At 40.6% G+C, this 20,686-nt stretch overlaps 1 protein-coding gene across 3 annotated transcripts in view; it reads left to right on the forward strand.

Moving 5' to 3' along the window:
• The window catches only part of MAP4K5 (mitogen-activated protein kinase kinase kinase kinase 5), an 84,429-nt gene that overhangs the window by 40,219 nt on the left and 23,524 nt on the right, over positions 1 to 20,686 (forward strand). For 2 of the 3 annotated variants that reach the window (XR_007774609.1, XM_050954599.1), the window contains exons 5-18: positions 1,014 to 1,078; positions 3,058 to 3,113; positions 5,008 to 5,055; positions 5,159 to 5,201; positions 6,206 to 6,278; positions 7,422 to 7,553; positions 10,161 to 10,223; positions 12,022 to 12,103; positions 12,747 to 12,863; positions 13,189 to 13,267; positions 14,985 to 15,043; positions 16,408 to 16,475; positions 19,531 to 19,575; positions 20,561 to 20,603. Coding sequence is in view for 2 of the 3 variants with exons in the window: in XM_050954599.1 (XP_050810556.1) it covers positions 1,014 to 1,078; positions 3,058 to 3,113; positions 5,008 to 5,055; positions 5,159 to 5,201; positions 6,206 to 6,278; positions 7,422 to 7,553; positions 10,161 to 10,223; positions 12,022 to 12,103; positions 12,747 to 12,863; positions 13,189 to 13,267; positions 14,985 to 15,043; positions 16,408 to 16,475; positions 19,531 to 19,575; positions 20,561 to 20,603 (973 nt within the window). In the remaining variant the exon portion in view is untranslated. The remainder of the gene's footprint in view (positions 1 to 1,013; positions 1,079 to 3,057; positions 3,114 to 5,007; positions 5,056 to 5,158; positions 5,202 to 6,205; positions 6,279 to 7,421; positions 7,554 to 10,160; positions 10,224 to 12,021; positions 12,104 to 12,746; positions 12,864 to 13,188; positions 13,268 to 14,984; positions 15,044 to 16,407; positions 16,476 to 19,530; positions 19,576 to 20,560; positions 20,604 to 20,686) is intronic. The other variant, XM_050954600.1, reaches the window with a different exon arrangement.

A 20,686-nucleotide genomic window follows, 5' to 3' on the forward strand; every position in this document is an offset into this window, starting at 1 on the left:
TGGAGACTGTTGCAATGCATCCAGCCTCATAGCCTGATGTTTTGGGAGTTTTGGTTTTACCAAGTTGGTGGAGAGATTTGAAATTCTAGTGACTTTTAAAATAAAAAAGGCTATTTACTTACCCAAAGAATTATGCTTCTTGGTATTTTATTTAAAGGTATTGTTGTTATAGAAGTATAGCTGGGTATCTGTGATTTGTAAATGTTCTAAATCTGAATTGTTGATAACAATTAGATTTCATGGCTGTGGTGTGACAGCTGTGAAATATTGGAGAGAGAAGGGGTGAGGCCAGCTGGCTGTGTTTTCAGGTATACACATTAAATATTGTACAAAAAGTTGGAGAATATTTTCCATTTCTCTGCAGTTCTGCAGTTTATCAGTGGGCTCTGTGGGCATATATATCATCACTTTCCACGTTTGGGCTCTGATCCTAGCTACACAGTTCTAGGAGATCTTGTCTCCAAATTGCTTGGGGAGTTACATTTTCAAAGTGAAAGATGCCACTCAAATTGACTTTAATTGGACTTACGGCTAAGCCAACACTTCTTTGAAAAACTGAGGTGTGGAATCTGTGAGGAGCACACTTTTGAGCATTGACACTAGCATAGCATGGCTGCGCATGTCCAGATAATTTTATCTCAGTTAATAGAATGTATGCCTCCATTGTATTTTTACATTAACTTTATTTTGGAGAAAAGGTCATGGTTATGGCAGTTATATTACAGTTCTGATCAACAGAGTAATTTGTCAGTGAATCTGACATGTAAGGAGTTTCACACTAAGTGAGAATTGATATTTACTAGACTTCTCTGTATGTATTAAAACACATGCAAAATGTATATCTGGTTTTGTGATACATCAGCACTTCAGATTTCCTCAGGGTATAAGAAAATGGAAAACACGACAATCAAATAACTAGCAGTTAAATAATAAAATCATGATAATTATTGACTGCATGTGCTGTATATGGGTCAGTCAACTGCTAACAGTTATGTTTAACTTTTTAAAAATAGCCGTGAAAAGCTGTGGATCTGCATGGAATACTGTGGAGGTGGATCACTTCAAGACATTTACCATGGTATTATGAAACTTATTTTGGTATTTATTTGCATCTTTTCGAAGTTGAAAGCAAAGAAAATATGACAGAACAATAGAGTCAATTTTAATGGCAACTTTTCATAAACATAGTGACTAGTGTGTTCATAACCTGTTGTTTTATACTGAACATTACAAAATAAGTAAGTACCTCTATGGTATATAGACCCTAAATAGGAATAAATGGAGCACTTTTTGGCAAGTAGGTATTTGGAGGAATACTTCCAATGTGATGAATAGCAGATGAGTTAAAAATAATGGAAATATGTACCTACATCTCTCCATATTGTATTGAACAAATAACCCTTACACTGCTAGTTAATGTAGAGCTTATTTTCCCATCTTCACATAATCACAGCTTTGAGAAGTTCTTCTTTAGGGAACTCAAATTTTTCATGCGTGGTTTGAGCGTAGAGATGAGGAGCTTGTGGATTTATTTGTTTTCTAAGTTAAAATATATTTTAGCTATTTTTAGTTATTGGAGAAGTGAACAAAATACACTTTTTTCAGCATTAAGGCTTTGAGATATTTTTGCTCTTTAACTCTAAAAAAGAAAAGAATGAAGAAAACCTTCAATCATGCATGTAAACAGTCCTTATTGAGAAGTCAGTCCTAGGAGAGAGAAGTTACTTACGGGTGACTGGAAAATGATCATGTTTAGTTGATATTTGCTAAGAAATTAACATTTCCTAATGAAATCACGCCCCTTTTGTGACATCACAGTGCCTATTATCCTTGATAGGCTTGGAGACGGTTTCTGAGACACCTTGCAGAAGTTCATCTCAATGAAATGTGACTTTCAAAGCCTTCTTTAAATGTTAACATGGATGGGTAGTTTATTCCCTTTCTTTGAAAAAGTGGAAAAAATAAAAACCCCAAGCTACTTAAATTCAAAAAGTTACATTAATAACTGAAGTAATTAAATAATAAATACTGTATTTATTGAAACACACAAGTCATGGAATGTAAAAATCCAAGTTCTTAAAGTAACGTCCTCATATTGCAGATATACTATTTGATTACAAGTTAGGCCTGTAAAAGTAGGCTAAACATATAGTGAACAATCTGGGAAAACTAATTTTGCTAGGAGAACCTCGAATGTGATCTTAAAAGGACAAAAAGGGATTGTGTCATTTTGTTCTCCTTTATGATGATTAAAGAGTAAAAAGATATTTTCTATACAGTTGTGCTTGTTTTTTACTTCATGTATGTTAGCTTTGGTCTTCACTGGTTTTGCTGGAAGGTCTTGGAAAGCAGATTGTGGGCTTTCTCAGACCTTAACTAAAGGGATGGGGTTCTTGAATTTTAAGCAAAGATCCTTTCATCTATGTATGTTTCAGTCATTTAGTGTAATATAAATAGCTGTCGATGAAAGCAAGTTTTTAAACAATCTTCAGATGCCACACTCTTCCAGGTTAAAAAGATCTAAATTTCTAATTTTAAAAGGCAAACAGAAATTATCTCTGCTGCTTTTTACCTCCATGAAGAGGTAAATAAACAATATTATTACCCTGTTGTCATCAACTTAAAAATCACATTTGTCTGAAAAATGTTTTAGTTCTCTGTTCTCTGACAAATGTTTACCTCTTGTTGCAAATATTACACAGGATTACTATATCGGAGAGATGTGAGAGATGTTCCTTCTCTTTTTTAGCTTCTTTACTTGTGCATTTGTGCATTTCACTGTTTCCCCTGTATTATCAGTTTCCCTCCATTGTTCATATTGGAGAAGTTGGGTAGTAGCCCTCTTTTTTGTTTTAATAATGAAAAACGTGGCTGGAAAACTACAGAAAGACACTGGCTTTCAACTTTCTTTTTTTTAAATAAACTATATTTTAAGTTGAAAGTGTCCCTTGGACTTTTGCAGGTTGGATACTACCCTATTCTGTTGACTGTTTTACAATGGTGTATGTATAGTGTGCATTACAACTCATAGGCTTGTTTCTATCTTTCTGTTTTCAGTAACCGGACCATTGTCAGAGTTACAAATTGCGTATGTATGCAGAGAAACTTTACAGGTACTGTACATCTGTAGATACAGAATAAAGCCTCTTTTTGATACACATGAGGAAGATGTGGAAGATAAACTATTTCAGAAGGAGGTGCTGTGCTGTCACTTAAATCTATAAACCTGGGAATACAGCTTCAATGAGACCAGTTTGCTAGGGTTAACAAATTTGTTTTTCATATTTCCAGTACACCTCTACCCCGATATAACGCGACCTGATATAACACTAATTCGGCTATAATGCGGTAAAGCAGCGGGGATCCCTGGGCCCTTTAAAGCGCCGCCCGAGCCCCACTGCTTTACCGCGTTATATCCAAATTCATGTGGGGCCCTTTAAATCCCCCCTCGAGCCTGGCTGCCGGAGCTCCAGTGGTGATTTAAAGGGCCCGGGGCTCCCCGCAGCAGTTGGAGCACTGGGCCCTTTAAATCTCCAGCAGCTGGACTCAGGTGGTGCTTTAAAGGGCCAGAGGCTCCAGCCACTGTGGGGAGCTCTGGGTCCTTTAAATCCCCACCTGAGCCCTGCTGCCGGAGCTCCGGTGGTGGTTTAAAAGGCCTGGGGCTCCCAGCAGCGGCTGGAGCACCAGGCCCTTTAAATCACCGCCGGGGAATCCGGTCCTGTCTGGCACAGCGTACCGTACCCGATATAACGCGGTCTCATCACCTATAAGGCAGTGAGATTTTTTTGGCTCCCAAGGACCACGTTATATTGGGGTAGTAGTGTATTGATATAAATTAGTAGGGTATTACAATAATGTGGTGCAACAAATACTTTTTTAGTTCAGCATTTCACGTCAGTTCCCATACGCCCTGATCCTGCAAACGGATTTATACAGCTATAAGAGTCTGCCTGTGTAGCAGGATCAGAATCTTAAGCCCCAGTCCTGGTCATGTTTAACTTTAACCCCAGGAGTAGTCCCATTGATTTCAATGCAATTATTTTAATCCTGTGTAAGTCTCTGGAGATTTGAAGCTTTAGATTGACCTGGCTATTCTGATACACTGTACAACTGACATGGTGGTTCAGTGCAGCCATTGTTTAGGATAAATTTTCTGAATCTCATTGCAGAAGACAGCTAATTCCTAGTAAGATAGGGTAAGTAATAAAACTGAGCAATAAAAAGAAATGTTTTGCCACGTATAATCAATCTATGGCAGTGAATTCTAATGTTTTGTAGAGGGGAAAATTCTGTGGCTGGGCTGCTAAAATTCTGGTTCATTTTATTATAATTACAGAAATGTAAGCCAATACAACATAGGTAGTGAAATGTCATGCTTCATTGTGCTCTATACCTCTATATATAATTGTGTAAGGGAACTAGGAGACACTTCCACCTTTATATGAAACGCTGGTGAACTGGTCATTGCCAGAGGCAGACTGTAGATTAAATGGGCAAGCGAACTGATCTGATATGGCAGTTCTGTTCCTAACCTCTTAGCTGATATTTTGCTAGCAGTAAGAATGGGTGCTGCAGAACTTGTTTGGACTTTCAGTGAGAGATTCCAGCATTAAGCACCTCTGAAAACAAGTCCACTTTTATTTATGAGCTAAATGTGGATTTAGGCACGCAGACTTGCAAACTGGCTGAAAGTAAATAAACTTTATTGGCTTCGGTCATAAATCTTATGCCTCTTGAGGTGCATTTTGAAGCTGAAAATATATCTAACAAAAATGCTACCTATATAACTTGTTGAAAAAAGTCTGCACATGTGTTGCTGTTGGAATCAGGAGTGGTGAGGAGCAGAAGCCATGGATGCATTTTCTCAAAATCTCAGTGTTCATTTTTTCAGTTTTTAGTTAAAACTACAAATTGAGCTTAAACTGTTAAAAATCCAATTTGAAATGTCATGTTTTGTAGTATGTTAACATGGCAAACTTGAGTTATAGATTTACTTTTGACTTGTAGGGTCTTGCTTATTTGCACATGAAGGGCAAAATGCACAGAGATATTAAGGTAAGGTCACTTCAAACTTCAGGGACTGTTTTAATACTTTGTAATGCAGAATAATGTTCCAAATATTCTTTTAGCATATTAATTTTTGCATGTTTTGTTTTAGGGTGCAAATATTCTGCTAACAGACCATGGAGACATAAAATTAGGTACGTTCAGTTGAATTTACTAGTAAATAGAAACTGAATGAAGGTTTTTTTAATGGAACCTGACAGAAGGTGGTAAGTTAAGGTACCAATTCAGATGCTTTGTTTCAGTGAGACACCTTTTGCACTTACATCATAGCTACACAACAGTTTGCTCTGGCGAGAACTATTAGCAGAGTATGAGATATGAATACTCCTTTCTTCTATCTCGTATTTAACTAAACAGGATATGTAAAGCAAGCATATAGAAATGTATGTGGCCACATGGTTAACTGCACTTCTCCATTGTGGATGTGCAGAAGCAATGTATTAGGAGGACACAATATATTTGTTTTTTAATTGAAAGGCTAGAAACCTCATAGTTGAGTTTCCATTAACAACTTTAACTCTGATCACACATGGATACCCATTTTCTATCAACTGGCCAGGCATCCTTTGCCTACAATGTGGACTACAGTTCTTCAGGTGCTATCGTGTTAATACAGTAAAACAAAACTAGACGGGCATGATTTCTGGCTCTGGGTACATAGGATGATTATCTGCAATAACATGCATTCGATGTAGCTCTGCTATCAGAGTCCCTACTGCTTCTCTTGTCCTAACAGTACGAACAAAACATCTCCCCTGTTATTTCCTCATTGACATAGCACTCTCATAACTACAATGCCAATCTATCTCCTCCCCAGTATATGTTAATTAGAATACATAACATTATATCCTGATATGATTCAGTTATGGTGTGATAAGACAGGTGGAGGTAAGCAGCGAAACAGGGTCCGTTTTAAGGCAGTTTGGAGAAACCTAACTTTCAATTTCCAGACATTCAAAAAAAAAATTTTCCAGCTAGAATGTTCTGCTCTTCTTTACCTGAGAGATTAACATTGTAAACAATTATCTTAATTTTATTACCTAGGAATGTGTGTGTTTTGTTGATTTATAATAACTTCCTAGAGTGTTATTGGTTTTTCATTGTACATGTAATGATGATGTAATATATGTTTTTACAGCTGACTTTGGTGTAGCAGCAAAAATAACAGCCACCATTGCGAAGAGAAAATCTTTTATTGGTACCCCTTACTGGTAATAAATTGCTTTGATTCATTGCATGACTACATGCAAAGTGAAGTCAGTATTTACAAATTATACTAAAGCTTCTAAAATACAGATATGTTTTAACTACAGACATAATATAGTTATTTAAACTTTCTTATTTTAGTAATGTGCTTGGGCAAAATATGGCATTTGTTATTTTGTTGCTTTGTAATATGACTGTAACATCAACCATGTGATGCTAATGGCATGGCTGACACCTCTGCCAATTTAACACAGTGCTGAACGTTATTTGTACGCATGGTAGGAGTTTGATCTGGTGCTGTAACTCCTCTCCCTCTCACCAATATAAAAATATAATATTTATACCTTAAAGGTGGACCAAAAAACTTTTTAAGAGCAAAGAAAAAGCATTTGAAAGTGCTGTCTAAGATCACAATTTGTGACACACATATATGTAGGCATGTGTTAAAAATTAATGCTTATATCCCAGTATTATAAGTAAAATTCTGCTGACAAAACCTAAATGTAGGCATCTGGGTTTCCCCCAGGAAGGGGACAGTATAGAGAAAAGAAGCACATTTCAGCTATTTTTGTTTCAAAACAGTCTTAGCTATTTAAGGCTTTGAAATGCTAGACATTTTCAAGTTTGTAATTTTTGAGTTGTATAAAAATGCAAATTTAACTGCACTGAGTTGAGGCACTGCCTTAATACAGAGATCCCTCATTAGCGTAATAGCCATAATGAGAACTGAATATAGACAAAACACTTAAATTACAGATTTTTTTCAATTGCATACTATATTAGAAATTGCAAAAATTGCATGCTGTATTCATATTAGAGAAAACAGATTGAGGGAAGAAAGTTTGTGTTGGGGTTAGAGGATTAGACTGGGTATCACAAGATTTGGATTCTATTCCTGGCTCTGCTACAGAATTCATGACTTTGGACAAGACACTTACCCCTTGTGTCTTTGTTCTGTTAATGGAAGAAATACATCCCAGTGCAGAGAATCACATGAGGCCCCATTTACACTCTTTGTATAGGCCCTTTGCCTTGGAATGAATTCCACAGTGATCATGTAAAAAGATTTGAGATCCTCAGGTCGAAGGAGGTGCCTGTGGAAGTGATGGTGTATAATGTGTAATCAAATGATGATTTTACATTTAAAGGATGGCCCCAGAAGTTGCAGCAGTGGAAAAGAATGGCGGTTACAACCAACTCTGTGATATCTGGGCAGTTGGCATAACAGCAATCGAACTTGGAGAACTTCAGCCTCCTATGTTTGACCTTCATCCAATGAGGTCTGCTGATCACAAAACTCGCTCATTTCAAGCATTTTCTTAACTCATAGCCCATAAGGGATCATTACAATCATCTAGTCCAGGGGTCGGCAACCATTAAAAATCCTGCCCAGCCCGGCCCGCTCTCCTCTGCCCTCCGCTCCCCACGCAGGAGCAGGGAGCAGAAGCATAGCCATGCGCAGGGGGTGGGCAAGTGGCCCCACTCTCCCAGCGCGGCAAGCCGCAGAGTCCGCGCTCCCAGGCCGGAGCGCTGGGCTCAGCGCAGCAAGCTGCTGGCCCCTCCCCCGCCTTCTCCCCTCCCCTGGAGCCCTGCCGCCGCGCACGCAGCGCTCTGGGGGTCGGGGCTGCGCACTCCCGTCGGGCAGTGTTTGGCTCTGCGGGGAGGCAGACACGCTCCCCGCTCAACCGGAGCTCTGCCGCCACGCGTGCAGCGCTCTGAGGGGAGGGGCTGTGTGCTCCCACGGGGCAGCATGTCTGGCTCTGCGTAGAGCCTCATGGTAAGGGGTCCAGGGCTGGGGGTGGTTGAATAAGGGGTGGGAGCAGTCAGGGGACAGGGAGCAGGGTGGGTTGGATGGGTGGGGTGGGATCCCGGGGTGGAGTTTAGGGGCAGGAGTCTCTGGAGGGGGCAGTCAGGGAGCAGAGGGGTTTGGATGGGGCCTGGGAGTCCCGGGGTCTGTCAGGGGGCGGGCGGTGAATAGGCATCAGGGCAGTCGGGACAGGGAGCAAGGAGGGTCCTGGGGGGGGGCAGTTAGGGTGGGGGGTCTCTGGAGGGGGTGGTCAGGGGACAAGGAGCTGGGGGGATTGTATGAGTCGGGAGTTCTAGGGGTCCTGTCAGGGGGCAGGGAGTGGCTGGATAGGCATGGGAATCCCGGGGTTCTGGCTGGGGGCGGGGCAGTCAGGGGACAGGTAGGGGATAAGGTCCAGTCAGGGGACAAGGAACAGGGAGGCTTAGATAGGGGGTAGTGTCGTGGGGGGCAGTTGAGGGAAGGGGTCCCAGGAGGGTGTAGTCAGGGGACAAGAAGCAGGGGGATTGGGAGTTCTTAGGGGGGCAGTCACCCAGCCCTCTCCCCTGAGCCCTGACCACTCCCCTCCCCCCACATACACACAGCCCTTTGCCCTGAGCGCTGCACCCCCGCACACCTCCCAGGGCCCTGCCCTGAGCCCTGTACCTCCCTCTGCTTGACTCCTTCATCCCCCCGCATGACCCCAGCCCTGACTCTGGCACCTCCACACATACCCAGCCCCCCCCTGCCCTGACATCTGCACCACCCTCATGTGCCCCCAGCCCTCTGCCCTGACTCTTGTACTCCCCATGTCCCCAGCCTCCCCACATCCCATGCACCCCGCACATCCACACCCCCACCCTGAGCACCAAACGGGAGCTCCTGCACGCGCGCATGCACACACACATTCCCACTTGCACCCCTCACACCAAATGGGAGCTGCCCAGGTAAGTGTCCCCACACGCAAACCTCCTGCCCCAACCGTGAGCCCCCTCCTTCATTCTAGCTCCTGGCCAGACCCTTCACCCCCAGCCCTGTGCTCAGTACACTCCCACCCTCAGCTCAGTGCAGAGAGAGGAGGAGAATGGGCCAGAACCAGGGAGAAGGTAGGTAGCCACTGTATGTGTGCAGGGCCGGGACCCCAGACCGGCAGCGGGCTGAGCAGGTCCGGCAGCCGGGATCCAGGCTGGCAGGAGCCAGCGAATGGAACCCCTGAGCGGCAGGGGGGCTGAGCCACTCAGTCCACTGCCGGTCTGGGGTCCCAGCCGCCGGCCCCGCACAGCCCCGCCGCTGGTCTGGGATTCTGGCTGCCGGACCCTTCCCAGCTGGGATCCCGGCCGCAAGCCTCGCTCAGCCCACTGCCGGCCTAGGTGAACAGAACCCCAGACCAGCAGCGGGCTGAGCGGGCCAGCGGCGTAAGATCAGCATTTTAATTTAATTTTAAATGAAGGTTCTTAAACATTTTGAAAACCTTGTTTCTTTTATAATACAACACTAGTTTAGTTATATAGTATATAGAATTGTAGAGAGAGACCTTCTAAAAAACATTAAAATGTATGACCGGCACGCGAAACCTTAAATTAGAGTGAATAAATGAAGACTCGGCACACTGCTTCTGAAAGGTTGCCAACCCCTGGTCTAGTCTGTTCTGCATAACCCAGGCCTTGTAACCTCTCCCAGGGATTCCTACATCAAGCCCATAATTTCTGTTTTAGTGCACCACACCTTTTGTAAAAGTCATCCAGTCTTGATTTAAAGATGTAAATTCAGATTCCAGACTCAGATTCTTAAGCACACAACATTTTGTAAGTGCTTTAGTTCCTGCAGTCTATGGTAGCCCTCCAGTTAGCAGGGTTGCGCATGAAAATAAACAGATTTTGTTTCAGAAACACTGTCTATAATTAAAAAAATCAAAACTTTATTTTATCTCTTACAAGATCTTTTATATTACATACTACAGAACCCATTTGGATTTTCATCAGCTCATACTGTCTCTCGTAGGGTAATAGAACTGCTATGTACAGTATTTATTCAATCTCAAGATACTAGAATAAGATGAATTATTTTCATATTGTCTAATATTATTATGCTTTCTTTATCTTAGGGCTTTGTTTTTAATGTCTAAAAGTAACTTTCAACCTCCAAAGCTCAAGGAAAAAGCAAAATGGTAAGTCAAATAAATTTTTTCTCCCTTTGTTCAGTGCATATTTTAAAGATCATGTGAATGATTATTTATGTCAACAGTTCATAAGCATATGCCCTCAACCTGCAAACACATATGCACATTTGGGACTTTTATACATGAGTTGTCCCTTCAAATTCAGTTTTTACTGCTAAACAAAATACTTAATTACAGCAAAAGACACTGATCCTGGAATGAGGACCGTGCGAATGGGACTCCCTGTTCATGCAGTGCCCCATTAAATCTGAACTGTGAAGCTCTCAGTGCGGAATCAGGACTAAATTTAGTACAGGTCATGAATTTTTAAATTGCTCTGACTTCAGTAGTGACCAAAAAATCATCTTTGTTTGCTCAACTCAGAAAACTCAGAAGTTTTTCTTGGAACATAATTCATCCCTGGTAAATCATGCTTTAAAACAATCTATCTCTAAAAATGGGACATTAATTTCATATTGCTCTGTGGAAGAAGAAAACCGTTGATAAAAGTGTGCTGCATTAGTTTTCATTCCAGTGATCTGAAAGATGATTTCCCTGAGGATGAAGTGTTTTAGGCTGAGACGTCTGCAGTCCGTACCAGCAAGCAGGATAGATTTATTTATTTTTTTTTTTGGTAATTGATTTGATGTTACGGGAACCTAGAAACAAATGCAACAGAAAGGACCAAGGTCCAGCAGTGCCCACACTTCTGCAATGGCAGGAAACTGACTGTGTGGGACAGGCCCACATAATGCTAACTGCTTCTCCTCTGCTGGTCCAGAGGAAAAGGAAAACTCCCTCTGGGCTGCTACCTGGAGAGAAAAAAATCTCCTTCCAGAACACACATTTGGCAATTTAGTTTAACATTGTGCATATGATCAAGACTCGCTGTAGCGAAGCAGTTAATCCCATTTATGTACTTAGAATGCTGCTGGTGGCCAAGTAACTGTCCTTTTTTCCTTAAGTCTTTGAGAGGGGGATTCTGCCAGTATTGCTGTGGGCAGATACTTAAAATTGTTTATCACTTGGAAAAACATCCTTCTTTGAACTGCATTCTGCACTTAACTTTGCACTCTGCATCTCTCCCCCAGATTTATGCACATGCTAAGAGTACCTATCCATATACTCTAGGCATTCTTGCCATAACTTAAAAGCACATCACAAGTAAAACTCGATGTGCAGTAGTACAGTTCAGTACAACCCACCTCCAAGAAGCAGATCATCAGCCCCCTCGCCCTTCACCAGTCCAATTCCTTCTTGTTTCCAAATGCCTGAGGGATAAGTTTTGCAACGTGCCCTGAAAGTCCTCAAATTCAGGCAATATATCCGTTGAAAGATATATTAAAATAAAAGTGCAAGAAAGACAAGTAAAAATTGTAGGATGAGACTTTCAAAGGGATTTAGCCTCACATCTTGCATTAATTTAAAAGAAAGGTGTAGTTAAATCATCTGTACTGCTTTAAAAATCTCAACCATATGTTTGAAAGAGGAGGTTGTTGCTTTCTCCTGTATACCTAATTCAATAGATTTTTATTTCTGTTATATAGTGTCATAAGACTACAAATGGAATCTGATCTTTTGACTGCTTTTTCCAAAGGGACAGTAGTAGTAATCTCCCACTAGTTAACTCAGCAGCAGAATGGTATAAATCTGAAATGCCATGGGATATTTGAGCAGGATTCTAATTCAGCCGATGTTTTGCCATTTATATAGCAGTTACATTGAAAGTGACCATTATTTTTTCCTTTTCAGAAAAACTTAACTTGATTTTAAGTTTTCAATTTTTTCTTTTTCTTTTCATGTAAAGGTCATCAACATTCCATAATTTTGTCAAAATAGCACTTACCAAAAATCCAAAGAAGAGACCAACCGCAGAAAGACTCCTTACTGTAAGTGTCTAAAAAGCAAAGTCAGAACTTGTAATGTCACCACTAAATCTATTGTTTCACAGAGAAAGAAGTCATTAGTGCACCAAATGGGCTATGTTTCACACTCCTATTGTACAAGTGTGCTTAATGGTGCAAATGCAGCAAAAGTGAAATTGGAATCTCTTGGTGGCCAGATTTTATAAAGATACCTGTCTATACTGCAAGATAAGTCCAGTTTTAATTGTCCAAAGACTGGCATTTTGTAACAGTATGCCTCTGTTTGGTTATTAATCACCCTATAGGGCAAAGTTAGGCCTTGATTCAGAGAACACGTACTCGAATGCTTTATTCTACTCACCTAAAGAATCCCATTGAACTCCGTGGAGCTACTTACATACATAAAGTTAAAGCAAATGCATCAATGTTTGCACAACTAGGGTCTTAATTTCTAATTGCAACTGACGCACAATGCGATCAGGCTAAAATAGATGCGTGCTTTTGAGGTCTGCTTGCTCGGGAGACGTTAAAAAGATTTACTGAAGAGTGTCGGTTATAAAGTTCTGCAGAACAAGAGGGCTAATCTTTTGAAGCCAAGATGTACAGGTTTAAATATCTGCCTCCTATTAAACCTACTGTAACATGTTGTTTTTTTTGTGATTTTTAGCATAGTTTTGTAGGACAACCTGGTCTCTCGAGATCTCTAGCAGTTGAGCTGTTGGACAAAGTAAATAATCCTGACAACCATACGCATTACGGTGAAGCTGATGACGATGATTTTGAGGTGAGAACATACTTGTATTTTTCCTGTTTTGAAAAGCTAATGTTTAAAAATCTTCTCCTGTTTTCACTCTGTAAACCTAGATTCTCACTTCAGAGAGGGGTTGAAAAATTATTCTGCTCTGCTGCACAGAGCCGTAGAAACCTCGCCACAGAGTTGAGATTAAGCTTGCTGTCAAGTACAGGGGGCTTGTGTGCAGGCAATGAAAGTATCATTGGTAGGAAACAGAGTGTGTCCTCCATTGTAATAGCTTTTCTTTCCCTTTAATTATGGTATGAGATCTAAGGTGAAGGCAATAACTGAATTGTAATGTTCCTATTTCTAACAGCCTCACTCTGTTATTCGTCACACCATTCGCTCTACAAACAGAAATGCTAGAGCAGAAAGAACAGCATCAGAGATAAATTGTAAGTCCCAAATGTGCTTTTTCCCATTTTGTGGTGCTGGTTTATTTTTCCTGATGGAGGGTGTCTGTGTCACTCTTTTATAGCAAATTTCAGAGAGCCACTTTTACCATTGTTATCCACGAAAGCTTATGCTCCAATACTTCTGTTAGTGTAAGGTGCCACAGGACTCTGTCACTTTTTACAGATCCAGACTAACACAGCTACCACTCTGATACTTGACTTTTACTATTGGCACACTTAAAGAAAAAATGCAAACAAAAAAATCTCTACAGTATTAATAATAATAAGTAATATATGGAGATATACCTATCTCATAGAACTGGAAGGGACCCTGAAAGGTCACTGAGTCCAGCCCCCTGCCTTCACTAGCAGGACCAAGTACTGATTTTGCCCAAGATCCCTAAGCAGCCCCCTGAAGGATTGAACTCACAACCCTGGGTTTAGTAGGCCAATGCTCAAACCACTGAGCTATCCCTCCCCCCTCACTGAGCTATCCCTCCCCCACAGTATTTTTCCAAAACCAAAATTAAAACTTGCAAACTTCTGTTAGTTCATTTCATGTCATTTCAGGATGCAAACATTTCTATTAAACCAGGGTATTGTTTCTTCTTTGGTCAGCCTTTGTCTGCCATGGCATGGTGCCAGACTTTGAATGCCTACTGGCGTCATAAAAAATAATAATTTAATAGACGCATTAAACAGGAAGACCAAGTTGATTATTATAGTGGGGTGAGCGTGTTCTTACACATAGATGTCCCTCACTGGCTAGGGGAAATATAGAAAAATAGATGGCAATTTGATTCCACTCTGACTTGGTGCTGGTTTTCACATTGATGGTCAGCTAAACCTCATCCTAACCGCTTGAGGGTGCTCCACTTGTTATGGTCACATCTGCTATACAGACTATATGACGTATGTTAAACTCAAAAGGAGTGCAAGTCCTTACACTCCATGCAGCATTCATACGCTACTGGGTCACTTTCAAATGGGTGGGGGGAAAATACTGAAATTTTGGTTCCTGTTGAAGCAGAAACTGGCTTGCTCTGTGTTTGAAAAAGTGTTCTTGCAAACTAAATAATTAGTAGGTATTATTAGGTATGTGACCATAAAAAAAACCTCTACACCCATCATGTTAACTGCGTCCGTGAAGGGGAAGTTAGTGGGGAAGCAACTGACCCAAGCCGATTACATAAGATTCCATAGATATGGAAACTAAATTATTGTTAGATATGTGACCATAAATATTATGGTCACGTACTGTACTGACTATGGTATATGTTAAATAGTGACACGCTATTCAGTCACTTTCAGCTGGAGCGGGGGAAAAGTGCTGAAATTTTGGAGCCCTTTGAAGTAGGAACCAGCTTTCTCTGTGTTTGAAAAAGTGCCCACACAAACTAAATAATTAGCATTTAGACTACTTTAAATGGGGATTCTTACTGCTGTTCTCTGAGTTTTCTTTTCTGCGGGTTGTTTCATAACAAATGCATTGCAAGTGCAAACATTTAGACATTGAAGACTTCCATAAAAACAAATGTTCGTGATTCAAAGAGTTTAGAATTTTATAGGCAAGTTAAAATGAAGCGTTATGTAACACTGCAGTGTGCACTTTGATTTTTTATATGCTACAGCATGCTGCTTGCTTTAATAGACTGTCCATAAGAGGGTGTCAGTAGAATGTTACATGTTTTAAAGTTGAAAATGTGATGTTTTGCAGTTGACAAGCTGCAATTTGAGCCTCCCTTACGGAAAGAAACAGAAGCTCGGGATGAAATGGTAGGACTTGGTTTTCCGTTGTTTATTATAATCACAATGTCCTCATTGTTTTATGCTTTAACTCTGTTAAGTAATATGTATTCAGAGTATAAAAAGAGTCACAAGAAGGCAACTATCAGTTTTCAGACAGTCACCACATTCGGAAGAAAATGAATTGCTCTCTGTGGTTCATGTGAAGGGTATTCCTCATGTGCAAACTGAAATGCACAAATTAATGTAGGAATGTGAAAAGAGATTCTGAATTTGATTCCTTTAGATCTCTCTACCAGCCAATATTATTTTTTCTACTCTTTGTTACTCAGAGCCCAGCCATGTTGCTCCATTGTGTGCCTCTTGCTGTTGTTTTAACTCTCAGCAGTGATCTCTTTACTTCAGATTAATTGAATGCCACTAGCCAACACACGTTCGTCTGGAGTAGAGTACCGCTGTGGATGCAATGGGCCTGATTTTTCATAAGTGCTGAGTCCCAGTAGCTCCCACTGACTTCAGTTGGAAACACAGGTGCTCAGCATTACGAAAATCAGGATCCGGATGTTTAAAGCTATGTTCCTGTTGGCCAGATAGGCCTTTTTCATGGCAAAAATTTGCACCATTTCCCAGTTTGGTCTCTTTGGGGCTTAATCACTGAACAAAAAAACCTCTACTCCCATCACATTAGCTGCGTCTATGAAGGGGAAGTTAGTGGGGAAGCAACTGACCCAAGCCGATTACATAAAGCAGCAACAGCTCGCAATAGTTTTTTAAAGAACAGCAGAATTGGAGGCGGATTGATTTGATTCCCGAGGAAAATTTTAATTTTTTAACAAGTCTAAAGTCACTGTAATGAGTGCTGCAGTAACAGCATTCACCAGGAGCTCCTTCACCAGTCACTGGTGAAAAGGCATTGATGTGACTGGGAGTTCAGCAAGAGTGCAGTGTAATGCCGGCTGTCTGGGGTCAAGGGTGACCGCCCTCAAAGAGCTGTAGTTCTGAGAGTCACAGTGTGATCTCATTCTGGGATCACGGTCCCCAAGAGTAGCAGTGGTCTGTTATACCAGTACCCACGGAGAAAAGCTTTCTCCTTGTCAAGACCAGAACACTTTAATTAAGTCATTTGTCATCTGTTGAACCTGGGCTCTTCGCCATTTCCAGGTATTGCTTTCAAGCCCAAATTAAAGGAAGGTTGGAAATTAAGCCCTCCACCCCCTAATAATCAGACTGTAAAAAACATTTGGACTTTGGAACTGAAGTTCCACTGTTTATGGGTGATTATTTTCTGCAATTCTCTACCTCCCAAGCCCCCCATGATGTTATGGAAATATGCTTAGAGAATATTTTCTTTCAATGAAATACAAACTGTTGAACTGAAATTTCTGCATCTTCAGATTGTGGCAGCAGGCACAGACTTTGCTTCACACTGGAATCCTTTCGTTGATGGTGGAAGCAGCAGCAAGTACGTACATCGTTTAATAGCATTTTCAGAATTTTGATTCTGAAAAAAAAACAGAATTGTGCTTTAAAAAACCTCAAAACCATGAACTGATTAATTCTAATTTTTATGTCCTTTGATAAAGTAAGACAGGCCAAAGTATAGGTAAAAATGATTTGGACTTCACATTATATACAGTATTGCAGTGCAGTTCCTGTGATCCAGTTGGTCAGCTGATCTGGGCCAGGATAATCACTTCCGTACAGTTTTGATCCCTGTGAAAGATGAACAGTGATTTTTGGGGGGCTCGGTTATGGGAACATCTCATGTATGTATTAAAACAAAATAACTAAAATCAGGTTTTGTTTTACTTGCCTGTCAAAGGGTTCAGTTCAGTATTCTGCATTGGCCTTGCAACACTCCTGTACTGGTGAGTGGTTGTTATGTCACCATGTGCAAGGCACACACAGAATGCTGACGAGTGGTCTTTGCAAGTAAGTAAAGGAGGAACTGACTTCCAAAAATGTGGCTTTTAAAAATTGCAAATATGTTTACTTAAGTGTTTTTGGTATGTGTCCATTATAGGTGCAGTGTATTGTACAGGACAGTCAGTTAACAATTTAGCTTTTACCTCCCCAACATTTTAAATCCCAACTTACTGTAGGTCAACGATAACCCTGAAATTAGTGAGCACAACTCTGTTGAAGCTAGGGCTGAATTTGACCCCACAGTTGCACAGGGCTTCCTTTTACTGCACACTGCTAAACTGCTTTAAAGCTGATCTTTGAAGTTACAAGAAAAAGCAGGCTTGGTATTACCAGCTGAATGATCCAGCTAAACAGGAAAGAGAGTATTTTAGAAATGGTCTCTTCTGCAAGTTTAAATTACTGCTGGGCTGAAAAATCCCTCACTCCTTTCTTTATTTGGAGGCAGTCAGTGCACAATATGCTTTTGTTTTTAACTTTTGCAGATAACCTTTAGCATATAGCTCATTTCCAGCATTGCAGTTCCACAATCCAACTGGTCATGTCATGCAAAGTATAATAAAACCATTGTTTTTAAATGTACAACAGTTTATCCTTCCATTTATTTTCTGTTTTCTTCTCATCTTTGCTCCTTCAATAGTGAAAATTCATGGTGGTTTTGTAGGCCTGGCCAGTCGTCCTCTCCCCAGAAACAGGAACAACTCCTTTTCCTCCCCCTTTTTCTTGTTTTGCTTATGTGACACTGGCTAGCTAGAGCTGGAAAGCCTTACGTGTTACTGACGAGGCTGTTCTGTGGGCAGCTGGAATCTCCAGGATTGGGGGGGTGGGACTACACTCCAGAAAGCTCGGAATTCTGTGTCCTCTTCAAAACTACCCGTGGATATAAATTTGATTCCTTAATGCTGCGGCTTTTTGTATAATGTAGGCTGTATATATAAAACTGCATCAAAAGCAACTATGAACAGCTGTAACAGAGGCTATAAATCAGTGTACATGTTTTTGAAGTGATGCTTCTGACTGGAAGGGGGACAGTCATAAAGTTCCAGGACAGTGAGTTTCTCTGGCATTCTCTTGGAATTCAGTTCCTTCTCAGAAGGGTAAACAGGAAATGCTTAGCCCTTCTGAGCCAGGGAGTTCTGGATAGTGCCATAATGGTAAAGAAAAGGCTGGCTTAAGAGCGGGGGTGGGCTGCTTTTCTGTGGTTTGGCCCATGCCAGAGATAACACTGATTTATACGCTGACTCAGGTTAGTTTTATGTAAACAAGACAAATGCCATTTGTGCTTATGGAAGATTGAACTGGTTTGATACTTTCTCAATCTATAATTTATTTAAAAATCAGTATTTTGTGCACTGTTTTCTGCATTATGCATGAGTAACCTTTTTAGTGCACACATCTGGTAATGACTTGGGGGTAATTGATTCCCTCCTGCCCCACTCCCCCGGTAATGTCTGGGGCAGCAGGCATAGTTTCTTTAGCAGCTGTTCTGAGACCCCTCAGAAGAAGCAGCTCAAAGGTAAATTGATTAGTATACAGAGCGCTATGTTTTTATTAATATGCTTTTGTTCTTCAGTAGTTATGTAAATGAATCCTGTAATCTTCTTTTCCTGTTGACATTGCATTTCATGGAACCTTCCAGAACGTACTCATTAGTGGGGACATGAGAGAGCTAGGCACACGGAAAGCTGGATCCTGTGGTATTGGAGTCTGTCCACTATTATTCGGAATTTTAGATGCCACCATGTTTATCAAAAACAAACAAACAAACCTGTAGCGTTTCCCAGTGCTAGCTGTATCTTTCCAATGGATTCTGATTGCCAGCCTGTTTCCCTAGCCTTGCACAAATCTGCATCTGATTATTAAAAAAATAAAATTGTGACAGGCAAGTTGCGACTCTCACCTCCACCTCCAGGAAAAAGGCCTGTCCTTCCCTGAGCTCACTGGCATAATTGAGATTAATCATAACAGACGATCACCAAAATAGTTCTCTCTCTGTGTGCATGAGCAGCATCAGTGTTGATGGATTTTGAGGAACTGAATGTTTACAGTGTACTGTTATTTAGAACCATATCTGTGAAATAAACTGAAGTTACTACTCTATAAAATTAGCTAGAAAGTTAGTGATTTTCAGAAATCTAAAAGTTTGGTTAAAAAATCTGACTTTTCTGTTGATCCTATAGTAGGTTTGACAGAGAAAATTATTTAATGGTGTAACAAGAAAACAGTCTGAGAATCTTTACTATATTCCTTCATTTTTCACTAACTTTCTCCATTTTGTGTTGTTTTAGTGCACATAATTAAACATTGCAACAGCACCTTAATCGCCTTAGTAGGTGGAGATGTGAGACTAGTTTATGATACCCAAGCATAAGAGAACATAAATAACTATTCCTTAGTTTAGGGGGGAAAGGAAGTGCAAAACCGGAAGGAAAAAAAAAACTCAACACAATAAGAGCAAGGTACTTTTGTGTTTGTGATGGGCTGATAGATACTATAATGTCAAAGTGAAGTGCATCAGTAATCAGATTTTGACTGCATTGATCTTCATACAACTTAAAGAGTGGGCTTCTTATTTTTATGAACATTTTACCTAGGGGACCGTTCACAAAATTTGGCGATGGCAGTGAAGATGTTGAAGAGTGAGTGAACCTCCTTCATTTTCAGTTGTATTCTCTCTAGCTCTTTCTTTAAGTGGTTAAGGTTCTTCCAAAATCCCTTTTCTGAAAATGTTATATTTATCCCACATGACAGTGAGGGACTAGTGGCACTCATAACTGTAATGCACCCTTCACTGTGTATACAAGCATGAAGAGAACATATGAAAGTCCTGTATAAATAGAACTATCCCCTCTTCTCTTCCCTCCTTCAATAAAATATTATGCGGTGTGCAAGGATGCTTCAGATTTTTTTTTTAAAGGGGATTTTGTGTGTTGAGAATGAGAGGATAATATTACTATGATGAGCTGGACCTACTACAGACAGTTGATGTACAAGACCTCTGCCAGTGCACCTCCCCCTGCCCTACGACACTTCTGCTATTCCAGTTCTTAATCATTCTTGAACAAAAACTGCAAGCCATGTCCGATAGCTATGGGTTTTTAGTGGTTTGAACCAAACATTCAGTAGGTGTTAGGATGATTATTAGAAGACAACTGCCAGTTTCTTTTGTCACTTCAAGGAATTTGGGAGGACTCTGCTCTGTGTCCTAACCTACTGGCTGATCCAGCACTGTAACATTTTCATTGTCAAGAGGGATTTTCTTGAGTAACCAAGAGAGTAAGAATTAAGGGAGTGGGGATAATCACCCCAAAGGAATAGCTACCTTAACATCTGTTTAATCCCGCTAATTTCAAGTCATCTTCACTGCACAATTGTCTCTAACATTGCTTTATGAAAGAACATAATTTAAGTAAAAAAACCCACTAACAAATATTAACCTGTTTTTCTGATCCTCCTTTTATTGTCCGTCTGCTTTAACCCGTTTGTGTCAAGCTATGAAAAGAGAATCTATTCTATGCACATAGCTCATCTTATTTCCACAGATTTCATATTTTCAGCCAAACCTATCTGTGTGTTTTGTGCTTGTATAAATAACCAAGATGCTACTGCACCTTTCTGTTTTAGGTCAACCCTAAAGCGAGCAGGGCCACCACCACTACCTCCTAAGGTAAGTTTCTGCTGTATTTTAAAGAAGGGTTTACTGATAAAGGACACTCTATGCAATACTTCAATCTGATGCTTTCTAATTGC

This window comes from Gopherus flavomarginatus, chromosome 5 (genome assembly GCF_025201925.1).
Source record: "Gopherus flavomarginatus isolate rGopFla2 chromosome 5, rGopFla2.mat.asm, whole genome shotgun sequence".
In the NCBI taxonomy this organism is placed as follows: domain Eukaryota; kingdom Metazoa; phylum Chordata; order Testudines; family Testudinidae; genus Gopherus; species Gopherus flavomarginatus.